This window comes from Amblyraja radiata, chromosome 3 (genome assembly GCF_010909765.2).
Source record: "Amblyraja radiata isolate CabotCenter1 chromosome 3, sAmbRad1.1.pri, whole genome shotgun sequence".
Lineage (NCBI taxonomy): Eukaryota > Metazoa > Chordata > Chondrichthyes > Rajiformes > Rajidae > Amblyraja > Amblyraja radiata.
Genome location: NC_045958.1, coordinates 18741186 through 18763951, shown reverse-complemented (window position 1 = coordinate 18763951; position 22766 = coordinate 18741186). Strand labels below are relative to the sequence as shown.

General features: G+C 44.5%; 1 protein-coding gene across 3 annotated transcripts in view; it reads left to right on the top strand.

Annotated features, from left to right (window-relative positions):
* fbxl17 (F-box and leucine rich repeat protein 17) overlaps positions 1-22298 on the top strand; it is a 558587-nt gene extending 536289 nt beyond the window's left edge. For all 3 annotated transcript variants that reach the window (XM_033017392.1, XM_033017391.1, XM_033017390.1), the window contains 2 exons: positions 19465-21843; positions 22044-22298. In XM_033017392.1, coding sequence (XP_032873283.1) covers positions 19465-19602 — 138 coding nt within the window. In that variant the 3' untranslated portion in view covers positions 19603-21843; positions 22044-22298. The remainder of the gene's footprint in view (positions 1-19464; positions 21844-22043) is intronic.
* The last annotated feature ends 468 nt before the right edge of the window (positions 22299-22766 follow it).

Genomic DNA, 22766 nt, shown 5'->3' with positions numbered 1-22766 from the left:
GGCTGATGTGGATCTGAGGGACTGTGAGGGTTGGTAGGGGGAGAGGAGGTCGATGAGATATGGGGGGGCCAGATGGTGGAGGGATTTGTAGGTGAGGATCAGGATTTTGTAGTTGATCCGGTGGGAGATGGGAAGCCAGTGAAGTTGTTTGAGGACTGGAGTGATGTGATGCCAGGATTTGGTGTGGGTGATGAGTCGGGCGGCTGCGTTCTGGACCAGTTGGAGTCGGTTGATATAGGTGGAGCTGATGCCAAGGAGAAGTGAGTTGCAGTAGTCCAGTCGGGAGGAGATGAAGGCATGGATGAGTCTTTCAGCAGCGGGAGGTGTGAGAGAGGATCTGAGTTTGGCGATGTTGCGGAGGTGAAAGAAGGAGGTTTTAATGACATGGCGGATGTGAGGCTCAAGGGAGAGGGTGGAATCAAAGATCACGCCAAGGTTGCGGGCCTGGGGAGATGGGGAGACAGTGGTGCCGTCGATGGTGAGAGTGGGGTTATTGATTTTGCTGAGTGTGGCTTTGGAGCCTATGAGGAGGAATTCTGTCTTATCGCTGTTGAGTTTGAGGAAGTTATGTTGCATCCAGGTTTTTATAGCTGACTAACAGGAGTTGATATGGGAGAGGGGGGGGTTGTGGGGGGATTTGGTGCCGAGGTAGATCTGGGTGTCATCGGCGTAACAGTGGAAGTCCAGGTTGAAGTGGCGGAGTATCTGACCAAGGGGGAGGATGTAGATGATGAAGAGGAGGGGGCCGAGTACGGAGCCTTGGGGAACGCCTTGAGTGACTGTGGCTGTAGCAGAGGTGTGGTTGTGGAGAGAGATGAAGTGGGATCTGTTGGAAAGGTAGGAACGGAGCCAGCTGAGTGCAGAGCCTTCAATGCCGAGGTCTTTGAGTCTGGTGAGCAGGATGTTATGGTTCACTGTATCGAAGGCTGCGCTCAGGTCGAGGAGGATGAGGATGTTGAGGGAACCAGTGTCAGCAGAGGTGAGGAGGTCGTTGAGGACTTTGAGGAGAGCAGTTTCTGTGCTATGGAGGGGGCGAAAGCCAGATTGGAGGGGTTCAAGTAGGTTATACGCAAGGAGGTGGGAATGAAGTTGCGACGCAACGATACGCTCCAGGGTTTTTGAAAGAAAGGGGAGGTTTGAGATTGGGCGGTAGTTAATGAGAGAGGAGGGATCAAGACCAGGTTTCTTTAAGATTGGTGTGACAGCAGCCGTTTTGAAAGCGGAGGGGACAATTCCTTGGGACAATGAGGAGTTGAAGAGATTAGTGAGGTAGGGGCAGAGAACGGGGAGGCAGGACTTCAGCAGGGGAGTGGACAGAGGGTCGAGGGAGCAGGTAGTGGGTTTGGAAGAGCTGATGAGTTTGGAGATTTCAATAGGGGTGACCAGGTCAAACTGGGAGAGGAAGCAGTGTGGAGGAGGGGTAAGGAGGTCAGTGGAGATGTTGAAAGGAGGGGCCTTGGTAGGTGGTGGAGTAGATGCTGGGGAGTCGGGTACAGGGGATAAAGATTGGTAGATGGTGTTGATTTTATCAGCGAAAAAGTGGAGGAATGAGTTGCAGAGAACCGGAGTAGAGGTAGGGAGAGTGTTGGCTCGAGGCTTGAGGAGGTTGCCCACTGTGGAGAAGAGGGTTCTGTGGTTTAGGCAGGGATCGGTGAATATGGAGGAGAGGTAGGCAGATCTTTGTAGTCAGTGAGGTGGAGTTTGTAAGCTTCAAGGTGGACTGTGAGAGATGATTTCTTTGTGAGTCGTTCAAGTCGGCGACCAGTCTGTTTCAGTTTACGAAGTGCAGGTGTGTACCAGGGTGAAGATGTGTTGAAAGTTACGGTTCTTGTTTTGAGGGGGGCCATAGTGTTAAGGGAGGTAGACAAGGTGGAGTTGAGATGGTTTGTGAGATCATCAGGTGAGATGGGGGTTGAGTCCAGGGGGAGAGTGGTGGAGAGCAGGTCAGAGAGATGGTGGGGATCAATGGATTTTAGATTACGGAAGGTGATTTCTCGGAGGAAGCGGGGGCGAGGTGTCGGAAAAGGGATGGTAAACCGTATAAGCTTATGATCAGAGAGGGGGAAGAGGCATGGATGGAGGTCGAGTACCGGTTGATTTGTGGAGCAGACCAGGTCAAGGATGTGACCTTTGTCATGGGTGGGAAAGGTGACGTGCTGAGTGAGAGAGAAGTTGTCAAGTAAAAAGGCGAAATCAGATGCGAGCTTGCAGGTGGGGGAGTCCATGTGAATATTTAAGTCACCAAGTAGCAGCAGACGTGGGGAGAGGGATGAGGCAAGTGTGAGGAGTTCAGTGAAGTCAGATAGGAAGGAGGGGTTTGGTTTAGGTGGCCGGTAAATGAGGATGACTGTCATGGAGGAAAGGGCTTTGAAGGCGAGGAATTCAAATGATGCTACTGGGGGGGAAGGTGAGTTCAGTGATCCGAAAATTCTGGTTGAAAATAACAGCGAGGCCACCTCCATGGCGGGAGGGGCCATGTTATATTATATGTTATAGCTTCCCCAGTAAAGGTAAACAGGAGAAGGAGTACATTCTGAAATGAAGCAGAAGCCTGGAGGATTTAGAGAACACAACTGAATAACAACTGATATTCCAGCATCTGCAGTTCCCTTTTGAACAATTAATATGTGCTTTGGGCTTCATATTTTTCTTCTTTTTTTTTAAAGTCAGCGTCTCTACTCATTTAGTGTTATTTGCAGTTCAGCTGCATCAGAATTTCAGAGTTTTTAACTGTTCTGTCTGTAAAAGATCAGAGCATTTTCAAGGCTTGGTGAAACCACGCACTTGCATGACTCCATTCATTGCCACTTGCTCCAGGCAAGGATGCCACAATAGAAGAAGAATGGCATGATCAGAGCCATAAAAAATCATCAAAAGAATTCATTGTTAATCAAATTAGTGTCGGCAAGTCCTCATTTCTCATCTGAAATCCTCAGTGAAAAATACGTTTAAAATAAATGTCACTTTTTTTCACATCCTAGATTGCAAATGTCAGCATTGAAGAATGAAGTATTTTTGGAATCACTAATAATTATATAGAAATGATTACATGCTCCTTTATCAGGCGGCATTATATATCCCAGTATCAATGTCTTTTTGATCTTTGGGTTTAGCCTTTAGTGGACCTCATTTTCTGATTTCATTGAGAGAAGCAATTATCTGAGCATCTATCACCATCTGTCATGGCAAGCCCATCCATAAAATAAAAGCATGATTCCATCCCTTCCACCCCTCATATATGGTCAATGTACCATTTTCTGGTTTATTCCAACATAGCAACAAAGTAGGTATTTTGTCAAATGTAATTACTATCTTGTGACTGACTAAAAAACAAATATTTGTTAGCATTCAAACCTAATAAATTTCCACCTAATCAGGTCAACAAAAATCACATCTTCAAAATCCTAATTCATGATTTTGCCAGTGATTTTTCACTTTGAACAAGTGCAATCATTTTTATGGCCTCTCGTTACTATGGTCCGTCTGCTTTAACAGGACATAAATCAGTGCCCAAGAAGAGTAAGGTGACATGCAGGAGTAACTACCCACTGGTGACATTAACATCCATGGCAATGAAGTGCTTTGAGAGGTTGTTTATGACACATGTCGACTCCTGCCTTAGTAAGGACGTGGACCCGTTTCACTTAACCTACCGCTACAACAGATCAACAGGGAATGCGATCTCGCTGCCTCTCCACTCTGCATTGAATCACTTCATTCATTGTTCAATATCATCATCTCCCCCCCCCCCCCCCTCCATATGTAACACCAAACTCGGAGGAGTGGGTCTCTGCTCGTCCTTATGCAATTGGATCCTTGACCGCTTCATCATCAGTACGAATTGCCAGTGTCCTCCTCGATGACCATCAAAGCCATGTCCTCAGCCCTCTTCTGTGCTCTCTCTATACCCATGACTGTGTAGCTAGACAAAGCTCCAAAGCCATCTTTAAATTCGCCAACATTACAACCGTTGTTGGATGAATTCCGGTAACGACGAGAGAGAGTACAGGAAGGAGATTGAAAATCTGATTGAATGATCGAGGCGTAGAAAGTGGAGGATCCACAAACCTGCCTTGAAAGACAGTATGCCGATGGAGAGAGTGAACTGTTCAGATTCCTGGGCGTGCAGTTTTCTGAAGATCTATCCTCGGCCCAGCACATAGATGCATTAATAAAGTAACGTCATCAACTCCTCCACTTAGAAGATTGGCAAGATTCGGCAGGTGCACGAATTCTCTTATCGAACCTCTCCAGTCGAGAGCATACTGATTTGTTGCATCACAGCCTGATTAGGCCATTTCAAAAGACCAGGAACAAAGAAGGCTGCAGAAAGTGGTAGACATTGCCCAGTCACAGGTGGTGTCCTTACCACCATCAAAGAAATCTATAGGGGGCATTGCCTCATAAAGGCAGCCAATATGATCAGTGGCCCATGCCACCATGTGAAGTGAAGACTAGCTCCGTCATCTGCTGCACCCCGTCAGCTGACCACCCAGGTCGTCATTGATTGGTCGGCCCCGATCACGCCAGGTCGGCCTGCCACATGACCCCCCCCCCCCCCCGCCAGAACCGGAGTATTGGAGGCGGTTGGGCTGTCGAGTGAGGCGGCCTGATCTTGTGTACGTGTCTCCTGTGTTCGGGGTTGCAGTTGGTTGAGTTGGGGGCGGGTTTGGTCGCGATGGTGGACTGCTGCAGGATTGTGCCATCTGCTTACGATGGTCCACGGAGACAGTCTCGTGTCTGCCGCCCATGTTGATGATGAAACCCATGGCGTCATTTTGCAGTACTCTTCAGAGTCACTTGTAAGGCTTTTGCAGTGGTGTAGGGTTGGAATCTCGGCAAAGGACGACATACTCGGGTGGGACGAACGTGGTTGTGAGACCGTGTTGGGACTGGAGAAAGCACGCCCACCTTCTCGCGGAAACACGTCACCATGGTCGTGGGCGGTTCGTGATGTCCGCGCTTCGCCGGGATGAAGTCCCCTGGGACCATAAGCGGGGCGCCGTACATCAGCTCAGCCGAGGAAGTTGCCAGATCCTCCTTTGGGGCAGTGCGTATACCTAGCATGATCTACGGCAATTCGTCCATCCAGTCTGGGCCCGTGAGCCGTGCCTTGAGGGATGCCTTCATGTGCCGGTGAAAACGTTCCACTAGGCCGTTTGCTTGCGGGTGGTAGGCCGTTGTGTGGTGTAGCTTAGTGCCAAGTAGCCGACCCATTGCTGACCACAGCTCGGAGATGAACTGCGCACCTCTGTCGGAGGAGATGTCCACCGGCACGCCAAAGCGGGCGATCCAATGGGCGGCGAGGGCATGTGCACAGGTCGCAGTGGAGGTATCCGAGAGCGGGACAGCTTCCGGCCATCTCGTGAATCTGTCCACGATGGTGAGGATGTGGGCGACACCTGTGGATGGGGGCAGCGGTCCAACGATGTCAACGTGGATGTGGTCGAAACGCCGGTGTGTCAGGGAGAAGTTCTGTAGCGGCGCCTTGATGTGTCGCTGAATCTTGGAGGTTTGACAGGCGTTGCACGCTCTGGCTCGGTTGCCGACCTGTTTGCGCAACCCCTGCCACATTAACTTTTATGCCACCAGTGCATTTGTTGTCCGGATGGAAGGGTGAGCTATGCCGTGAACCTTGTCCAAAATCCGGCGGTGCCAGCCAGCGGGGATGATGGGTCTTGGCTGTCCCGTAGACACGTCGTAGAAGAGGGCGGTGTCAGTGGGCCCGAATCAAACATCCTCCAACAGCAGGCCTGAGATGGCGGTGCAGTAGGCAAGTGTCTCTTCATCCTCTTGCTGGGCGGCTGCCACGGCCGTGTAGTCGACACCTGGGGCCAGAGCGTAGATGGCATTGATGGCGGTACGGGACAATGCGTCTGTGACCTGGTTGCTCTTGCCTGCGATGTGCTGGATGCAAGTCGTGTATTCTGAGATGTAGGTCAGGTGGTGCTACTGTCGGGCTGACCAAGGATCAGACACTTTGGCAAAGGCAAACGTGAGTGGCTTGTGGTCCGTGAAAGCTGTGAAATCCCTGCCCTCGAGGAAGTGGTGGAAATGCTGGATGGCCAGGTAGAGAACGTGGAGTTCCCGGTCTAAAGCGCTGTATTTCTGCTTGGGGGGGGGGTCTCAGGTGACGACTGAAGCTGCCAACTACCATTGATAGTTGTTCCAGCACTCCGCCCATGGAGTTGCCAGATGCGTTGATCATGAGAGCTGTTGGTGCATTGGCCCGTGGATGTACCAGCATCGTTGCCTTTGCCAGAGCATCCTTGGAATTGACGAATGCGGTCCCAAACGAGCTCTTTTGTCTTGTTGGCCAGGGCCTTGAACAGCGGTTGCATGATCCTGGCGGCTGCTGGCACAAAGCGGTGATAGAAGTTTACCATGCTGACAAACCCTTCACAGTAGAGGGTTTGGCAAACTTGCGAATATCCTCGACCTTGGTCTGGAGCGGGACCGCACCGTGCTGGTTGATGTGGTGGCCGAGGAAATTGATGGAAGTGAGGCCAAACTGATACTTGGCAAGGTTGATGGCCAGGCCATTCTCGTGCTTCAGCCTCATGCTTGTGGCTGGCCGTTGTGAACTGTGGAGTCATGATGTCGGGGAAATCGGCCAAGATCCTGGAGTACTCGTCGGAGAAGGTCACCGAGCAGTCAATACGGCGTGACGCAAGGCGATCGACTCGAACATCTCAGAATTAACGAGAAGTTGTCCTTTCACGTCGACCAGAAGGAAGTGCACCTGGAGGAAGTCTCCAGCAGCGGTTGTGAGACGCCGGCGATGGTAAAGGGACAGGAGTTGAAGTTGAGCGGGATTGTGCGGACCCTGTATGTTCTGATGTTGCTGCTGTTGGCGGCGGTCAGGGGAGGTCCCCTCTTTCCGGAACGAGTGTCGGTGCCTGAGGGGGGGCAAAACACTGACCTCTGCTCCCGTGTCAACGAGAAAACGTCACCCCAAATGATGATCCCAGGTGTAGAGGAGGCGATGTTTTTGGGCAGCCACAGTTGCCACTACCGACGGGCGGCCGAGGCGTTTCCCAGATGCGTGCAGGGTGGTCGTCATCGGCGAGCCTCAGAGCCCACCTTTGGTGGTAGTAGCACTACTTGTCCTTGCTGGTGTCGTTCATGGCGACTGGGACCGCCCGTATGACCTGCCGAGGCACAGCTGCCACCCGACTGCTGGTGGCATCACCCTGCTGCTTGGCCTGCCTCCGCACGGGCTGCCAGCCATCGGGGGTTGGTGAAATCGTCAGCCGCGAGGAGCAGGGCGATGTCCTCGGGCAGAGGTAGGTCTTGTGTCCATCCATCAGGGCGAGCATTTCGTTCACGGACACGGACGGTTAGCGGTGGATTAGGCCATCCATGTGCAGGGGTTTTGCTGCCCTGTCGCAGCAGCAGAGACCGAATGTGTCCTTGAGAAGCATCTTAAACCCATCGTACTTGTTGTTGGCTGGTGGCTGCCGAAGGTAATCGATGAGGCGCCTGGCGGTTTCATGGCCCAGCGCACTGGCCACGTAGTCGTACTTGGTGACGTCTGGCGGATGTGGAATTGGGCTTCGATTTGTTTAAACCACACTTGGGGCTGACATGTCCAGAAGGTGGGTAGTTTGAGTGAAACAGCGTTCTGCTGATCTGGGTTGGCTCCTCCAGGCATGATGAAATCCAAAAGAGGCCGTTTTGGATCGTCGAGGTGACCACTGAAAAGGTTCACGTGTTGTAGAAACACTCAGTTTAATATTTAAATGGACAGCTCAACAATTAGTACAAAACGGCAAGGTGTGTTAACTTGTTGACTGTAAAGTGAACCGCTGCACCCCATCAGCTGACCACCCAGGTTGGCGTTGATTGGTCGGCCCAGTTCACGTCGGGTCCAAGCGAGTGCTCGCGCTCGACGAACGGCAGTTCAAGACCAAAGTGGCTCGGCCCGCCACACTGGTACATATAGCAATTAAACACTCTTGACTTGATATGTTCTTACAATGCCAGTGAATCAGACCTCCAGTATTGGCATTGAAACCACCACTGAGTCCAGCAACAGTACTGGATCATATAACCATATAACAATTACAGCACGGAGACAGGCCATCTCGGCCCTTCTAATCCGTGCCGAACACTTATTCTCACCTAGTCCCATTTACCTGCACTCAGACCATAACCCTCCATTCCTGTCCATATACCTATCCAATTTATTTTTCAATGATAAAAACGAACCTGCCTCCACCACTTCCATTGGAAGCTCATTCCACACAGCTACCACTCTCTGAGTAAAGAAGTTCCCCCTCATGTTACCCCTAAACTTTTGTCCCTTAATTCTCAAATCGTGTCCTCTTGTTTGAATCTTCCTTACTCTCAATGGAAAAAGCTTATCCACGTCAACTCTGTCTATCCCTCTCATAATTTTAAAGACCTCTATCAAGTCCCCCCTTAACCTTCTGCGCTCCAAAGAATAAAGACCTAACTTGTTCAACCTTTCTCTGTAACTTAGTTGCTGAAACCCAGGCAACATTCTAGTAAATCTCCTCTGTACTCTCTCTATTTTGTTAGCATCTTTCCTATAATTTGTCGAGCAAAATTGTACACCATATTCCAGAATTGGCCTTACCAATGCCTTGTACAATTTTAACATTACATCCCAACTTCTATACTCAATGCTCTGATTTATAAAGGCCAGCACACCAAAAACTTTCCTTACCACCCTATCTACATGAGATTCCACCTTCAGGGAACTATGCACAGTTATTCCTAGATCCCTCTGTTCTAATGCATTCCTCAATTCGCTACCATTTACCATGTACGTCCTATTTTGATTTGTCCTACCAAGATGTAGCACCTCACACTTATCAGCATTAAACTCCATCTGCCATCTTTCAGCCCACTCTTCCAAATGGCCTAAATCTCTCTGTAGACTGAAAATCTGCTTCATTATCCACAACACCGCCTATCTTAGTATCATCTGCATACTTACTAATCCAATTTACCACACCATCATCCAGATCGTTGATGTATATGACAAACAATGTGGACCCAACAGAGATCCCTGTGGCACCCCACTAGTCACTGGCCTCCAACCTGACAAACAGCCATCCACCATTACTCTCTGGTATCTCCCATTCAGCCACTGTTGAATCCATCTTGCTACTCCACTATTAATACCCAACAATTGAACCTTCTTAACCAACCTTCCATGTGGAACCTTGTCAAAGGCCTTACTGAAGTCCATATAGACAACATCCACCGCTTTACCCTCATCAATTTCCCTAGTAACCTATTCAAAAAATTCAAGAAGATTAGTCAAACATGACCTTCCAGGCACAAATCCATGTTGACTGTTCCTAATCAGACCCTGTTTATCGAGATGATTATATATATTATCTCTAAGTATCCTTTCCATTAAATTGCCCACCACTGACGTCAAACTAACAGGTCTATAATTGCTAGGTTTAGTCTTAGAACCCTTTTTAAACAATGGAACAGCATGCGCAGTACGCCAATCCCCCGGCACCATTCCCGTTTCTAATGACATTTGAAATATTTCTGTCATAGCCCCTGCTATTTCTACACTAACTTCCTTCAATGTCCTAGGAAATATCCTGTCAGGACCTGGAGACTTATCCACTTCTATATTTTTCAGAAGTGTCAGTACTTCCTCTTCTTTGATTCTCATAGTTTCCATCAAACCGAGCTCAGTGGCTAAAACCACTTTGCATTAGGGCTGACATACATGTGACTACCCCGTACATACATACATACATGTGACCGCCCCATACACTGCACACAATACTCCAAATGTGGCATAATCGAAGTTTTATTAATCGGCAATATGACTTCCTGATCTTATACCCCGACTTATGAAGCTAGCACACCATATGCCAACGTTACCACTCCATCTACTTGAAACTTACCAACTATTTGATACTCAATATTATTAAACTCAGATTAACAAAGTGTTCACAGTTGGTCACCTTGTATTGATCAATCTGCATCTGGGACACAGATATGGAAGACATAAAGGCCTGATCCACTTGGGCGTCATTTGCGCATCACGCAAGTGAGGATTTTGAGCATCCCAAAATCCTGGGGCGCGGGCGCTACCGCGTGTCACTGCATACACCACCACGCGCGAGTTACGACGCGCCAACCAATTTTTGGGATGTCACGCAAATGACGCCCAAGTGGGACAGGCCCAATAGATGCTGAATGGTCCAGTGGTCCTTTCTTTTGTTCTTGTAAGCATTTGAAACTTGAAAAACATTTGATAACCGTAACTTTAAATTGTCATGTTTCAATAAGCAGCTACAGTTAAATATCTCCTTTTAGAAATAAAGACCTGCTTTACAATGAAATACATGATATAATCTATTGTTCAATGTTGCTAATAGATTTTGAACAATACGTGATTGTTAAGGAAAATAGTACTATCTTTACAGTATGCAAATTTAAGAGTAGAGACCCAAGCATTTGGAGTTAATCCATTAACTGTGTATTCTGTACTATTGAAAATATTTTTAAAATCATAAATATCAAGCCTCTTCACCTTCAAGTTTTGGTAATGATTGTCAATTTGCAATCCACCAAGGAATTGCCCTGTTACTTTAGGTACTATTATCTGACATGCTTAATTTAGAGGTAAAGCCACCTAAAATGGGGGAAGAGGGCAGCTGACTTAATTTGAGTTGATGAATTGGATTGGATTAAATAACATTTGTCATCTCTGCTAATCATGAGATGATGGCAGGATGTGTGAGGGCTGAGAAAGATTTGCCTGAGATCTGCATTACTTATAGAAAAAGTTCCAGCATAGAAAGAGACCATCTGGCCTATTGAGTTTTGGCTCTACACAACAACAACAATCTGACTAGTCAAAGTCCCTGACCTTCTCGCAATGGTCCTGTAAATTCTTTACTTTCCTATCCAATTATCTTTTAAATGCCACAATTAAATCAATCACTGCTAATGCACCCGCAGTGTTGTATCTCTAAACTAAAACTAAACTAAATTAAGGCCTAAGAATTCATCCATTTTTGTTTTATGGTTTATCGGGCTGTTTATACATCAAATATTTTGGCATAAGATATGTGATTTTTAAAAAATAATTCTGAGAGTGGTTTAAAAACATTCTTCAATTGTCCAATTAGGATAATTATGATCCCAGAGGATGTGATGTGGGTGGGGGTTGTGGGCTGGACGTGTTTGTGTATAATATTAATTTTACCAGTGATTTTATATTTCCAGCTTTCACATGTATTTTATGTCCAAATTTTTTTTTTGACATTTAAGGAATTAGAATCTTATGAGTCATGAGTATTGCTGTGTTAAGCAGTTCCTTTTCCAAGTTCTCAGAACATGTTCATTTGCATCTTAGAGGTTTGTAACCGTACCTACTGTTATGTTCTGAAGTATCTTTGTTCTTGATGTGAAAAGTGGAAGTAATTTGTCTTGGTGTTTCATTGTGCCATTATATTCTATATTGTGGATATAATTCAGATTGTTTCAATTAATGATTTTTGTGTCAGTTCAACCTCGTATTTAGAAAAAAAATATTAAAGCCAAATTACTCCGCTTTTTAAAAATAAATGAGTTAAAATTAGTCCAAGCCAATAGTGAGATCGCAGCCTACTTTTATTAAAATATATAAAATATATATAAAATATATTAAAAGCCAAGGTACAGACTGAAGAAGGGTTTCGGCCCGAAACGTTACCTATTTCCTTCGCTCCATAGATGCTGCTGCACCCGCTGAGTTTCTCCAGCATTTTTGTGTACCTTCGATTTTCCAGCATCTGCAGTTCCTTCTTGAACACATATATTAAAAGCCAGTTGCTTTTGAATTTCTTCTATAATTTACATTGACCTCATTTCAGTCCCTGAAAATTGAGTTTAAAATATTAAGGAAATTTGAAAGTTGATCACTCAGAATGAAATGGGTATTCAAAGCCCAGTATTGATCTATCTGTGCTCTCCAAATATTGGTCCAAATCTCATCCTTTATACTTGCATGCCCTCGAATGTGACAGTACATTTAGTCCTACTCTTATTTTCCAAACATGGCTTCAGCAATAGATTATTTTTGTGCCTCTGCAGCACCACTGGATAATTGTCGATCCATGCCCCCTCCACCTACTAACCCATGGAATGTCCATCAGTTAGCAGCATCTACAGGCGTAATGTTATTTTCCATGCGGCGTGGCATCAGTTTTATCTTTCCAATCTATCTTTTGACAACCCATCATCAGCTTGAACATCTCACATCGCTATTGATGAGTAGCAAATACTTTGTACCATACATCAAGAGGGCCAATATGTTTCAGTCGGACCAAGTTTTGGTCAGATATCTTTTGGAACACATTGTCCTGTTTACAGCACAATGTATTCAGGAAGGATTTATTAACCTAGGAAGGAATATAGATTAGATTCATACTAGGCCGTAAAGGGTAAAATGATGATGACAGATGATGACAGATGACAGAGGAATTGAGTGAAATCCAGGTTAGCCGGGAAGTGGTGTTGGGTAAATTGAATGGATTAAAGGCCGATAAATCCCCAGGGCCAGATAGGCTGCATCCCAGAGTACTTAAGGAAGTAGCTCCAGAAATAGTGGATGCATTAGTAATAATCTTTCAAAACTCTTTAGATTCTGGAGTAGTTCCTGAGGATTGGCGGGTAGCAAACGTAACTCCACTTTTTAAGAAGGGAGGGAGAGAGAAAACGGGGAATTACAGACCAGTTAGTCTAACATCAGTAGTGGGGAAACTGCTAGAGTCAGTTATTAAAGTTGGGATAGCAGCACATTTGGAAAGTGGTGAAATCATTGGACAAAGTCAGCATGGATTTACAAAAGGTAAATCATGTCTGACGAATCTTATAGAATTTTTCGAGGATGTAACTAGTAGCGTGGATAGGGGAGAACCAGTGGATGTGGTGTATCTGGACTTCCAGAAGGCTTTCGACAAGGTCCCACATAAGAGATTAGTATACAAACTTAAAGCACACGGCATTGGGGGTTCAGTATTGATGTGGATAGAGAACTGGCTGGCAAACAGGAAGCAAAGAGTAGGAGTAAACGGGTCCTTTTCACAATGGCAGGCAGTGACTAGTGGGGTACCGCAAGGCTCAGTGCTGGGACCCCAGCTATTTACAATATATATTAATAATCTGGATGAGGGAATTGAAGGCAATATCTCCAAGTTTGCGGATGACACTAAGCTGGGGGGCAGTGTTAGCTGTGAGGAGGATGCTAGGAGACTGCAATGTGACTTGGATAGGCTGGATGAGTGGGCAAATGTTTGGCAGATGCAGTATAATGTGGATAAATGTGAGGTTATCCATTTTGGTGGCAAAAACAGGAAAGCAGACTATTATCTAAATGGTGGCCGACTAGGAAAAGGGGAGATGCAGCGAGACCTGGGTGTCATGGTACACCAGTCATTGAAAGTAGGCATGCAGGTGCAGCAGGCAGTGAAGAAAGCAAATGGTATGTTAGCTTTCATAGCAAAAGGATTTGAGTATAGGAGCAGGGAGGTTCTACTGCAGTTGTACAGGGTCTTGGTGAGACCACACCTGGAGTATTGCGTACAGTTTTGGTCTCCAAATCTGAGGAAGGACATTATTGCCATAGAGGGAGTGCAGAGAAGGTTCACCAGACTGATTCCTGGGATGTCGGGACTGTCTTATGAAGAAAGACTGGATAGACTTGGTTTATACTCTCTAGAATTTAGGAGATTGAAGGGGGATCTTATAGAAACTTATAAAATTCTTAAGGGGTTGGACAGGCTAGATGCAGGAACATCATTCCCCAATGATGTTGGGGAAGTCCAGGACAAGGGGTCACAGCTTAAGGATAAGGGGGAAGTCCTTTAAAACCGAGATGAGAAGAACTTTTTTCACACAGAGAGTGGTGAATCTCTGGAACTCTCTGCCACAGAGGGTAGTCGAGGCCAGTTCATTGGCTATATTTAAGAGGGAGTTAGATGTGGCCCTTGTGGCTAAGGGGATCAGAGGGTATGGAGAGAAGGCAGGTACGGGATACTGAGTTGGATGATCAGCCATGATCATATTGAATGGCGGTGCAGGCTCGAAGGGCCGAATGGCCTACTCCTGCACCTAATTTCTATGTTTCTATAAACCTGGTTTCTAGTTCCTGGAGCTTAGATTGATGAAAGGTACTCTTATTGATATATTTGAAATGGTAAGTCGATGCAGAAAAGTTAATTATTCTAATTGCGAAATAGTTTATTCTTCTTTCGAAGAAGTAAGTAACTGAGGCATGAAAACAAAATCAGAACAAGCTGTTCAAAAAATGGATCAGGAAACCTATTAAAGCTGTTTAGGCTGGAGCAGTTACAATGTTCAAACCCCAGATTGATGGATTGTTCAGTAGCATTTCGAAGGATATGAATCATTGTTGAGATACACATCAGAAATGATATAACTGACTGTCAGAACAAACTTAATGGGTTAAATAGCCTACTCTAGTTGCTAAGACCCAAGTCAATTTGTCATCAAGCCTTACTACTAACTTTGACCTTTAGAACCGATTAGTCAGTTTATCTGGCCACTCTGTCAGTGTGAAGGAGATCACTTTAAACTTCCGTTCCCTGTTTGACTCTTAGCTGAGCTTCAGCCTTCACATTCTAGCCAACAATGCAACTCTAAGAATAAATACGGTAAATGCACAATGTTTTACCTGTTCCTGTTAACTGTTTTACTTTCCACCATGTTCATGACTAGATGTGTTGGATTGCATTGATTAGAGCTGATCATTGGTTGTGAGATGGCTTAACGGTGTCTATCACAGGCTGTTTTGCGGGTTTAGCACATGCTTCACTGGGCGACCAAGTCTTCATTTTCATGTGAGCATGGTGTTGCTTCCAGCACAGAATCATGTACCACAGAAATGAACCCTTCTGCCCACCATATCAATGCTTAGAACCAGAACCCATCTGTACTAATCCCATTTAACTGCACTTTCTGCAGTTGTGATTTAAATGATCACCCAGCTTGTTAAATGTGAGAATGCCTCCCTCTACTATCCACTCAAGCAATATGTTCCAGATTCCAAACACTCAATGGGTGAAAAGAGTTCCTCCAACATCCCTGTGGCATGTGGGTTGATTGTCTATTGAAAATGGCACCTGGTGTGTAGGTGAGTGATACAATCTGGCGGGGTGGGGGGGGGGGGGCAAATTGATGGGAATGTCAGGAGAATATAGTCTTTAGTCAGATGGCAGTTAATCTGTGGAACTCATTGCCACAGAGGGCTGTGGAGGCCGTCAGTGGATATTTTTAAGGCAGAAAAAGACAAATTCTTGATTAGAACGAGTGTTGAAGGTTACGGGGAGAAGGCAGAAAAATGGGATTAGGAGGCAGAGATCAGAGATGATTGAATGGCATAGTAGACTCGATGGGCTGAATAGCCTAATTCTACCTCAATAACGTGAATATAATGGAATGAGTGTACATTGATGGTTATGGGATGAAGGGCCTCGTATGACTGTGCGATGGTGGAAAGTATCATCAATATGAAGGTATCAATTTGTCTCCATAAAGACATTTCTACCTCTACTGTTGTACAGAGGAGTGTAATGGACAAATGCATATGCCACAGCTAGAGTGGTGAGGATGAGCAAATGTGTTTGTTTTTTCTGTTCGATTACTCACTACCTGCAACAAACCCTATCTGACCTGTGCATTAAAGGGCCTGTCCCACGAGCATGTGACTCCATGCGGCGAGCGCGACCTAACGTGGTCGCTTGAGCTATACGGCCTCGCGAGGCCGGTCCCACTTCGATCGCCAGAGCCATATGGAGTTGTGCGGAGCTGGTCCTGACATCGCGCGGGATTCCGAAAAACTGACACTGTCCAAAAATTCCACGCGGCAACGGCCTGCCGGCCCGCAGCTGCATTATGGCCGTACGCACCGCCTCGACGGGCATGCGCAGCGCCTCGACGCCGTACGCAGCGTCTCGACGCCCTACGCAACGGCTTGACGCTGTATGTCACGCGCGGACTTCACTCGAACTTCACGTCAACTCGTACGGGATCACTCTACCTCCGTGCGGCCCCCGCTTCCGGTTTGGTCGCACTCGCCACATTCAATCGCATGCTGGTGGGACAGGCCCTGTACGGGGATCACTCGACCTCCGCGCGGCCCCCGCTTCCGGTTTGGTCGCGCTCGCCACATTCAGTCGCATGCTGGTGGGACAGGCCCTGTACGGGGATCACTCGACCTCCGCGCGGCCCTGCTTCCGGTTTGGTCGCGCTTGCTGCATGCTCGTGGGACAGGCCCTTAAGACTCTGTCGGCTAGGTTGTTGTGCAATGAAGCCACATTTGGCAATGAGCATTGAAGACCCCCACCCAGAATACATTTAGTAACTTTGATACTTTCAATGCTTCATCGAAGGATGGTTAAAGATAGAGCAACACCAATTCATCATCTGAGGGAGGACAATATACACTAATCAGGAGGCAGCTCTGTTGCCCATGTTTAACCTGATCGTAGGTGACTTCATGTCCTGGAGTCAATGTTGAGGACTTTCATACTGCAACTTCCTGCCTGTGTGCCACTTCTGCTGCCATTTTGGATGGGTCTCTTCCACGTGGGGCACGGACATGCCAACGAACATGATTGAGCAGTCCAGAACCATGTCCATTGTGTACAATTCTGTGTACGAGGCTTTGGCAGAGAGTCAGCAAAGATAAGTAAAGGTGGTAAAACAATCCAAAGCCTGGGATTTGGGAATTGGTTTATGGGTGCCCTTGCAACAGCCTTGTTTTATAAAATGACGTATTTTACAGTTGTGAGGGCCATTTGGTTTATGCAATTCCATACACGATATCATTTCAGAGAAGGTTAATTTTTATGGTTTAAAAAATGTTAAGAACGCTGCTTTAATGACATTGGCAAGACTATTTTAAACTTTGTAAATTGAGTTGTTAAAATTGTTCAACTTAGATGAACAGTTAATTGTATGGCCTCTCCAGGGGGCAGGCTGTAAACTATGCATCAACATTATTAATTGTCAGTTATTTTTAAGATTATAAATAGATTGATGTCTTGATTATTAAATTATATGCTAATAGGCAGGCAAACATTAAAAGTGATGTATAAAATAAATACATTAATGCTGAATTGTATAAAACCTAACATGGGTTTGCTAATGTTAGAGTTATGTTACTGGACGAATTCAGTGCAGGCTAGAATTCAGAGAACTAATATTTTAAAGATTTAAATATTCAGATCCCACAGTGAAAGAATGAGGATTGGGTGAGTAGATATTTGGCATAAATTGCAATGGACAGTAAGCTGTGATTTTCAAGCCATTGCAAAAAATCTTATGAATACAACAGTGTCAACAGACTTTCTGTCTTTGAGATTTGAATATTCTTTGTTTGGTTGCGTGGAATTTAGAAACAATTTCAAAAACATCTGATGGGTTTGTTTAATTTCCCACTTTGCAGGCCTGCCAATATTATAAATTTGTTGTCTCATCACATTGGTTAAAATACTAAAACCCCTGTCTCACGGTGCGAGTCCACCCACTAGTGATCCCGAGTTTAAAACAAATCAAACTCGTGGTAATCACATAGAATTAACGTAGCGGGAACCTTGGAACTCGTAACGCTAACGGCAGGTACTCGGGAAACTTGTTAACTCGTGAAAATCTTTCGACATGATGAAAGATTTCCACCAGTCAAATTTACTCTTGAAGTAAAAATGTTAAACTTTTAAACTCGTTGTAAGAACGTAGTAGCCCGTGAGCTTACCGTTGTGACTCGTGAGTCTACCGTGGGCACTCTTTAACTCAGCGGGACAGGCAGCATCGCTGGAGAGAAGGAATGGGTGACGGGATGATGTTTCCAAAATTCTGCTGCGTCTGTGTTACTCCAGCACTGTGTGTTCACTTTTTGTCAACCAGCATCTGCCCTTTCTTGTGTATGACATTATTTGTATCCGTGGCAGTTGATTGTCGCTCCCTTCAGTTTCCCAGGGGGTGGGGACGGGGGGGGGGGGGGGGGGGGGAGATGCTGCCAAGTGACGATCTCATTTATCCAACGAGTTACGCTTTCTTTAAGGATTAATTTCTAAATAACCCGCCAATTTCTCTTCATTCGCTGTTATATCCAAGAACTGCTCCAGATGATCTCCTGGATTTTATTTTTTTTCCTCCCGGGGGTAAAAGAAAAAACAAATGCACTTAAAGCATCAGGGGTGGGGTAGAGGCGTACGACCAACGAACGGGGCGATATTATCCAAAATTAGTAAAATAAAACAAAAAATTGGAGTACTGAATAATGGCACAGATTTGAGAGGTGCAGGAAGGAACTGCATATGCTGGTTTGAACCGAAGATAGGCTCAAAAAGCTGGGGTAACTCAGCGGGACAGGCAGCATCTCTGGAGAAAAGGAATGAGCGAGATTTCGGGTCAAGACCCTTCTTCAGACTGCAGTCTGCAGTCGCCTAGTCCATTTCTCCAGAGATGCTGTCTGACCCGCTGAGTTACTCCAGCTTTTCGTGTCTCTCTGCGAATTTGAGAGAGTGAGATTCACTGTCAGACATCGTCGGTATATTAAATGTACAAGAGTCGTTTCACATGACCGTAGTCAAGGAAACGGCAGCGTGCCAATAGTCCGATTATTGTAGCGGTATAGCAAAGACATCTCTGCTGTCAGTTTTTGGTGTTTCATATTTGTTCTTCCTCCCTCCCCCTCCCAACTCCAGTCCCGTCCCGACCCCCTGGGAAACTGAAGGGAGCGGCAATCAACTGCCACGGATACAAATGATGTCATACACAAGAAAGGGCAGATGCTGGTTGACAAAAAGTGAACACACAGTGCTGGAGTAACACAAAGACGCAGCAGAATTTTGGAAACGTTATCCACGGGCTACTACGTTCTTACAACGAGTTTAAAAGTTTTAAATTTTTACTTCAAGAGTAAATTTGACTCGTGGAAATCTTTCATCATGTTGAAAGATTTTCACGAGTTAACAAGTTTCCCGAGTACCTGCCGTTAGCGTTACGAGTTCCGACGTTCCGGCTACGTTAATTCGACGTGATTACCACGAGTTTGATTTGTTTTAAACTCGGGATCACTCGTGGGTGGACTCGCACTGTGAGACAGGGCCATAAGCTGACATTGGGCAGAGTGCAGTGGAGATACAAGTTTTAATGCTGTCACACTACCGAAGAGTTAGTCAGCCAAGATATTCAATACTAATTTCGGCCCAGTTACCCCAATGGAAATCATGCACATGCTGATTTCTGATGTGATTAAGAGCAGACTGGGCCATGGTCTTGCACTAAAGCAGCTCCCTACAATTGGTGTCTAGTTTGTAACTGAAGTATGACCACCTGCACAAGATACCCTCGAGCTACCTGTAGATCTACATCACAGCAAGAGCAGAGATGAAACATGAGGGAAAAACAAGAGTTTAATATTTTTCTGTGTTGAAATCTGTTTTATAGGTGAATGAAGATACAGTAGAACGTCTCGTTCAAGAATACCCACATATCACCTTCAGCACTGTGATGCAAGACTGCAAGCGGACACTGGAACGAGCCTATCAGATGGGATGGATTCCGAATACATCAACAGCATCATAATGCTGAGAATTATTTTGTGTAAACTAATTGTGTGGTTCTTGTAAGTCTCAAATTCATAAATACAGTAAAGAGTGGTTGCAAGAGACCATCACAAAAATAATAAGCTGTGTCGAACTGAATTAATAACCACAAAAAAGACAATGCATTTCCATTTTCTGTTCCTGTTTTGACAATCCTTTCCCTTTAAAGATTGAAATCATGGATTTTTAGATATCCATGGAAGGAGTTTATTTTTAAAGGAACATTAATAATTGGGAGCAGGTATTGTTTTTAACCCAAGTGGGTTTATTTTATGAATTATTTGACGCCAGTTGTCATTTTGTCTTTGAAACAGCTGTAATTAAATCTTCTGCAATGTATTAGCTTAAAGTAAACAGTATGTCTTTTCTACAACATACTTTCTGCTCATTGCTACATCTGAGCCCCTAACGGATGTAATGCGAACTTTCAAATATGACTATAATCTGTTAATTTCATCTGGTTATAGTTTTGTTTAACAACTCCTCTCTTTGTTAATCTCTGTTGAGATTGCATCTCATTTATTAATAAGCTTGGTTAAAAATCTGAATTCCATTTTATTAAGCTTTATTCATCCATGAAATAATCAATTACTACTGATGATAAAGAATAGCAATGATTTTACTGTAGGTAGAAGAATCAATGGAGTGTTTTTCCCCCAAATCCAGATTTAGCTGTAGCCAGCAGGTCCAATAATGTTGATGTACTTTGTTACTGTTTTTACGTTTTATTTCACCCACACAGTTGTTCAGAAATAGCTTGTGTAGGACATAATTTTTATAATACAAAAATCTAAATAAAACTAATTTTTGCCAGTTATAAAATTGTTGTAAATATTGTGCCTGAACACTTTATTAATTAACACAAGAAAGTGACCGAAGGTACTAATTAAAATTGACAAAATAACACTGGATTATTGTGTTATTTAAGACGGCTTTAAATGACCATATCCAGTGAGAAACTACAATCCTAATACCAATAAGCTGTCGTTTGTCCAGTTTTGACCAAAGAGATCCAGAATATAGAATAAGTTTGCAGTTTCTTCTTGCTTACATAAGATAATTCATTATGTTTTGACAATTTCTGAATAACTTACGTCATCAGATGTTAAGGGAAGAGGTATATGCAGTGTGGAAACCTGTTTGTTTAATTTGTTAAAGGTTCATTGGAGATAAATAGTTTCACAGAAAAATGTAGGAACCGTAAAAATTATTTGTCTATTAATGTGTGTGTGTGCGTGTTTTAAATATATGCAATTGTTATGAAATATACATTGAACAGGCCAGTTGTATGATCTGCTTCAAAGTTCTTTGACTCAGCTAAAAATGAGGAGGTGGTAGCAAGGAAAAAGAAAGGGCAATTTAACTGTAAAGGCAACCTTTTTATAGTCCATACTGAAACGGAACAAATCGAGACAACTGACAGTAGCAATATGGTGTATCTAACTGGAAGTCTCCGTGGGCCATGCCTCAAAACCTCAGCATTCGTGATAAATAGGTTTGTCAATTTTTAATTAGATTGATTTTCTCAGGTCTTGCAGAGTTGTCTCTTTTATGTAAGATTCAGCCATTTCTAAGTATTGCACCTTTCTGTTAAATTCTTCAAATGTATCTGAGAGTTTTGGAGTCAATAATTAATGTGAATGATTTTAATTTGAAGATTTCACCAACAAAGAGTGTTTTCTGTGTAAGAGGTTTTAGTCTCGGTTTATGCTTTGCCTACATCACACAGCAACCAACATTACACATGTTCAGTTCCACGGGTAAAGACTGCTGTTTCAGTGTTAAGAACAACAGGGAATACTTTCTATTCAGATACACTCCGGCATCCTTCCATTCTGAATAGTTTAAAAAATCACCTGGCATTTGTGCTAAACCTTGGGAATGTCACAACCGAGTGGTCCTTCGCTTGCTGCCTTTCCTGTTCTTCAAGGTGTAGTGAGAGGCCTTGAGCATCATGGAGTAACCGACTCATTTTATTGGTAGTAACCTGGAACTATGGAACAAAGTTCAGAGACCACTCAGCACAGTAAACTATCTGTCAGAAAAACAAAACAAAGAACAGAAACGTGCCAATTGTCTCATTAAGTTCACATTTTAAGCACGTCTTCACCCTTGTCTATTCCATCACATGCCTTCAGCCCCCATGTTATCTATCATCTCATTCAACTAATGTCCTTTTGAAAACATCTAACCGATTTATTCCAACTACCTCCATAGTCAAGTCAAGTTTATTCGTCACATACACATACGAGATGTGCAGTGAAATGAAAAGTGGCAATGCTCGCAGACTTTGTGCAAAAAGCAAACAAACAAACAACAAACTACAAAAAGAATGGAACATATTCTTCATATTCTTTTACATATTAAGTATTGTGGGCGGAAGGAGAAAGGGGAAAAAAAACAGCAATTTAAAAAAAACAGTTAGCACATCCTAACAATTCTCTGTTCAGCAAATAACCCCTATGCCATTTTTGTTTTATTAATAACTATTTTGTATTGAAGGTACAATTTTCGCATTCCCTTCACTTGTCCAATTCACTTGTAATATTAAATGGCTTAACTTTTAATTGAAAAGCAAAAAGCTGTAAATCTGAACCAGCAGGTTTGTTGGCATCAGAGGAGAGAGGGGCAACAATTGCATTCATGATGATCTTTCAACAGAATTAGAAAATGTTTTTTAAAAAGTTTCAAAATGCAAAGAAGGGGATGCGGTAGAGACAACAAAGGAAATGATGTGAGTTGAGACCAAGAAAGTCAGAATGATATGGAAGAGGGAGAGGGGGGAGTCTTGCTTGTCGGTGGAGGGGCTGGTCTGGTGACAGGCTAGCTTGTGATTGTTGGTGGATTCCAGGTAATTGATTGAAGGTGTGGATCTGGCAGAGGAATAATTAAAGTTAATGCCAATTGCATGTGAGGCTCGGAGCTGTAGGAGAGTCAGAGTGAGGGCTACTAACGCCGGTGCATGGGGGAGCGTGTAGAACAGAGGGTGCAGTAGATGTTGGTTCAGGTTAAGAGAAGTTGGCAAAAGCTTTTAAAATCACAATTGATCCAGCAAATGATTTTAAGACAGTGGGAGCAGGGGAGCGAAAAAAAGATCACACTGGAACTGTGATCTGCATTTTGTATAAAAGATGCTGGAAATCG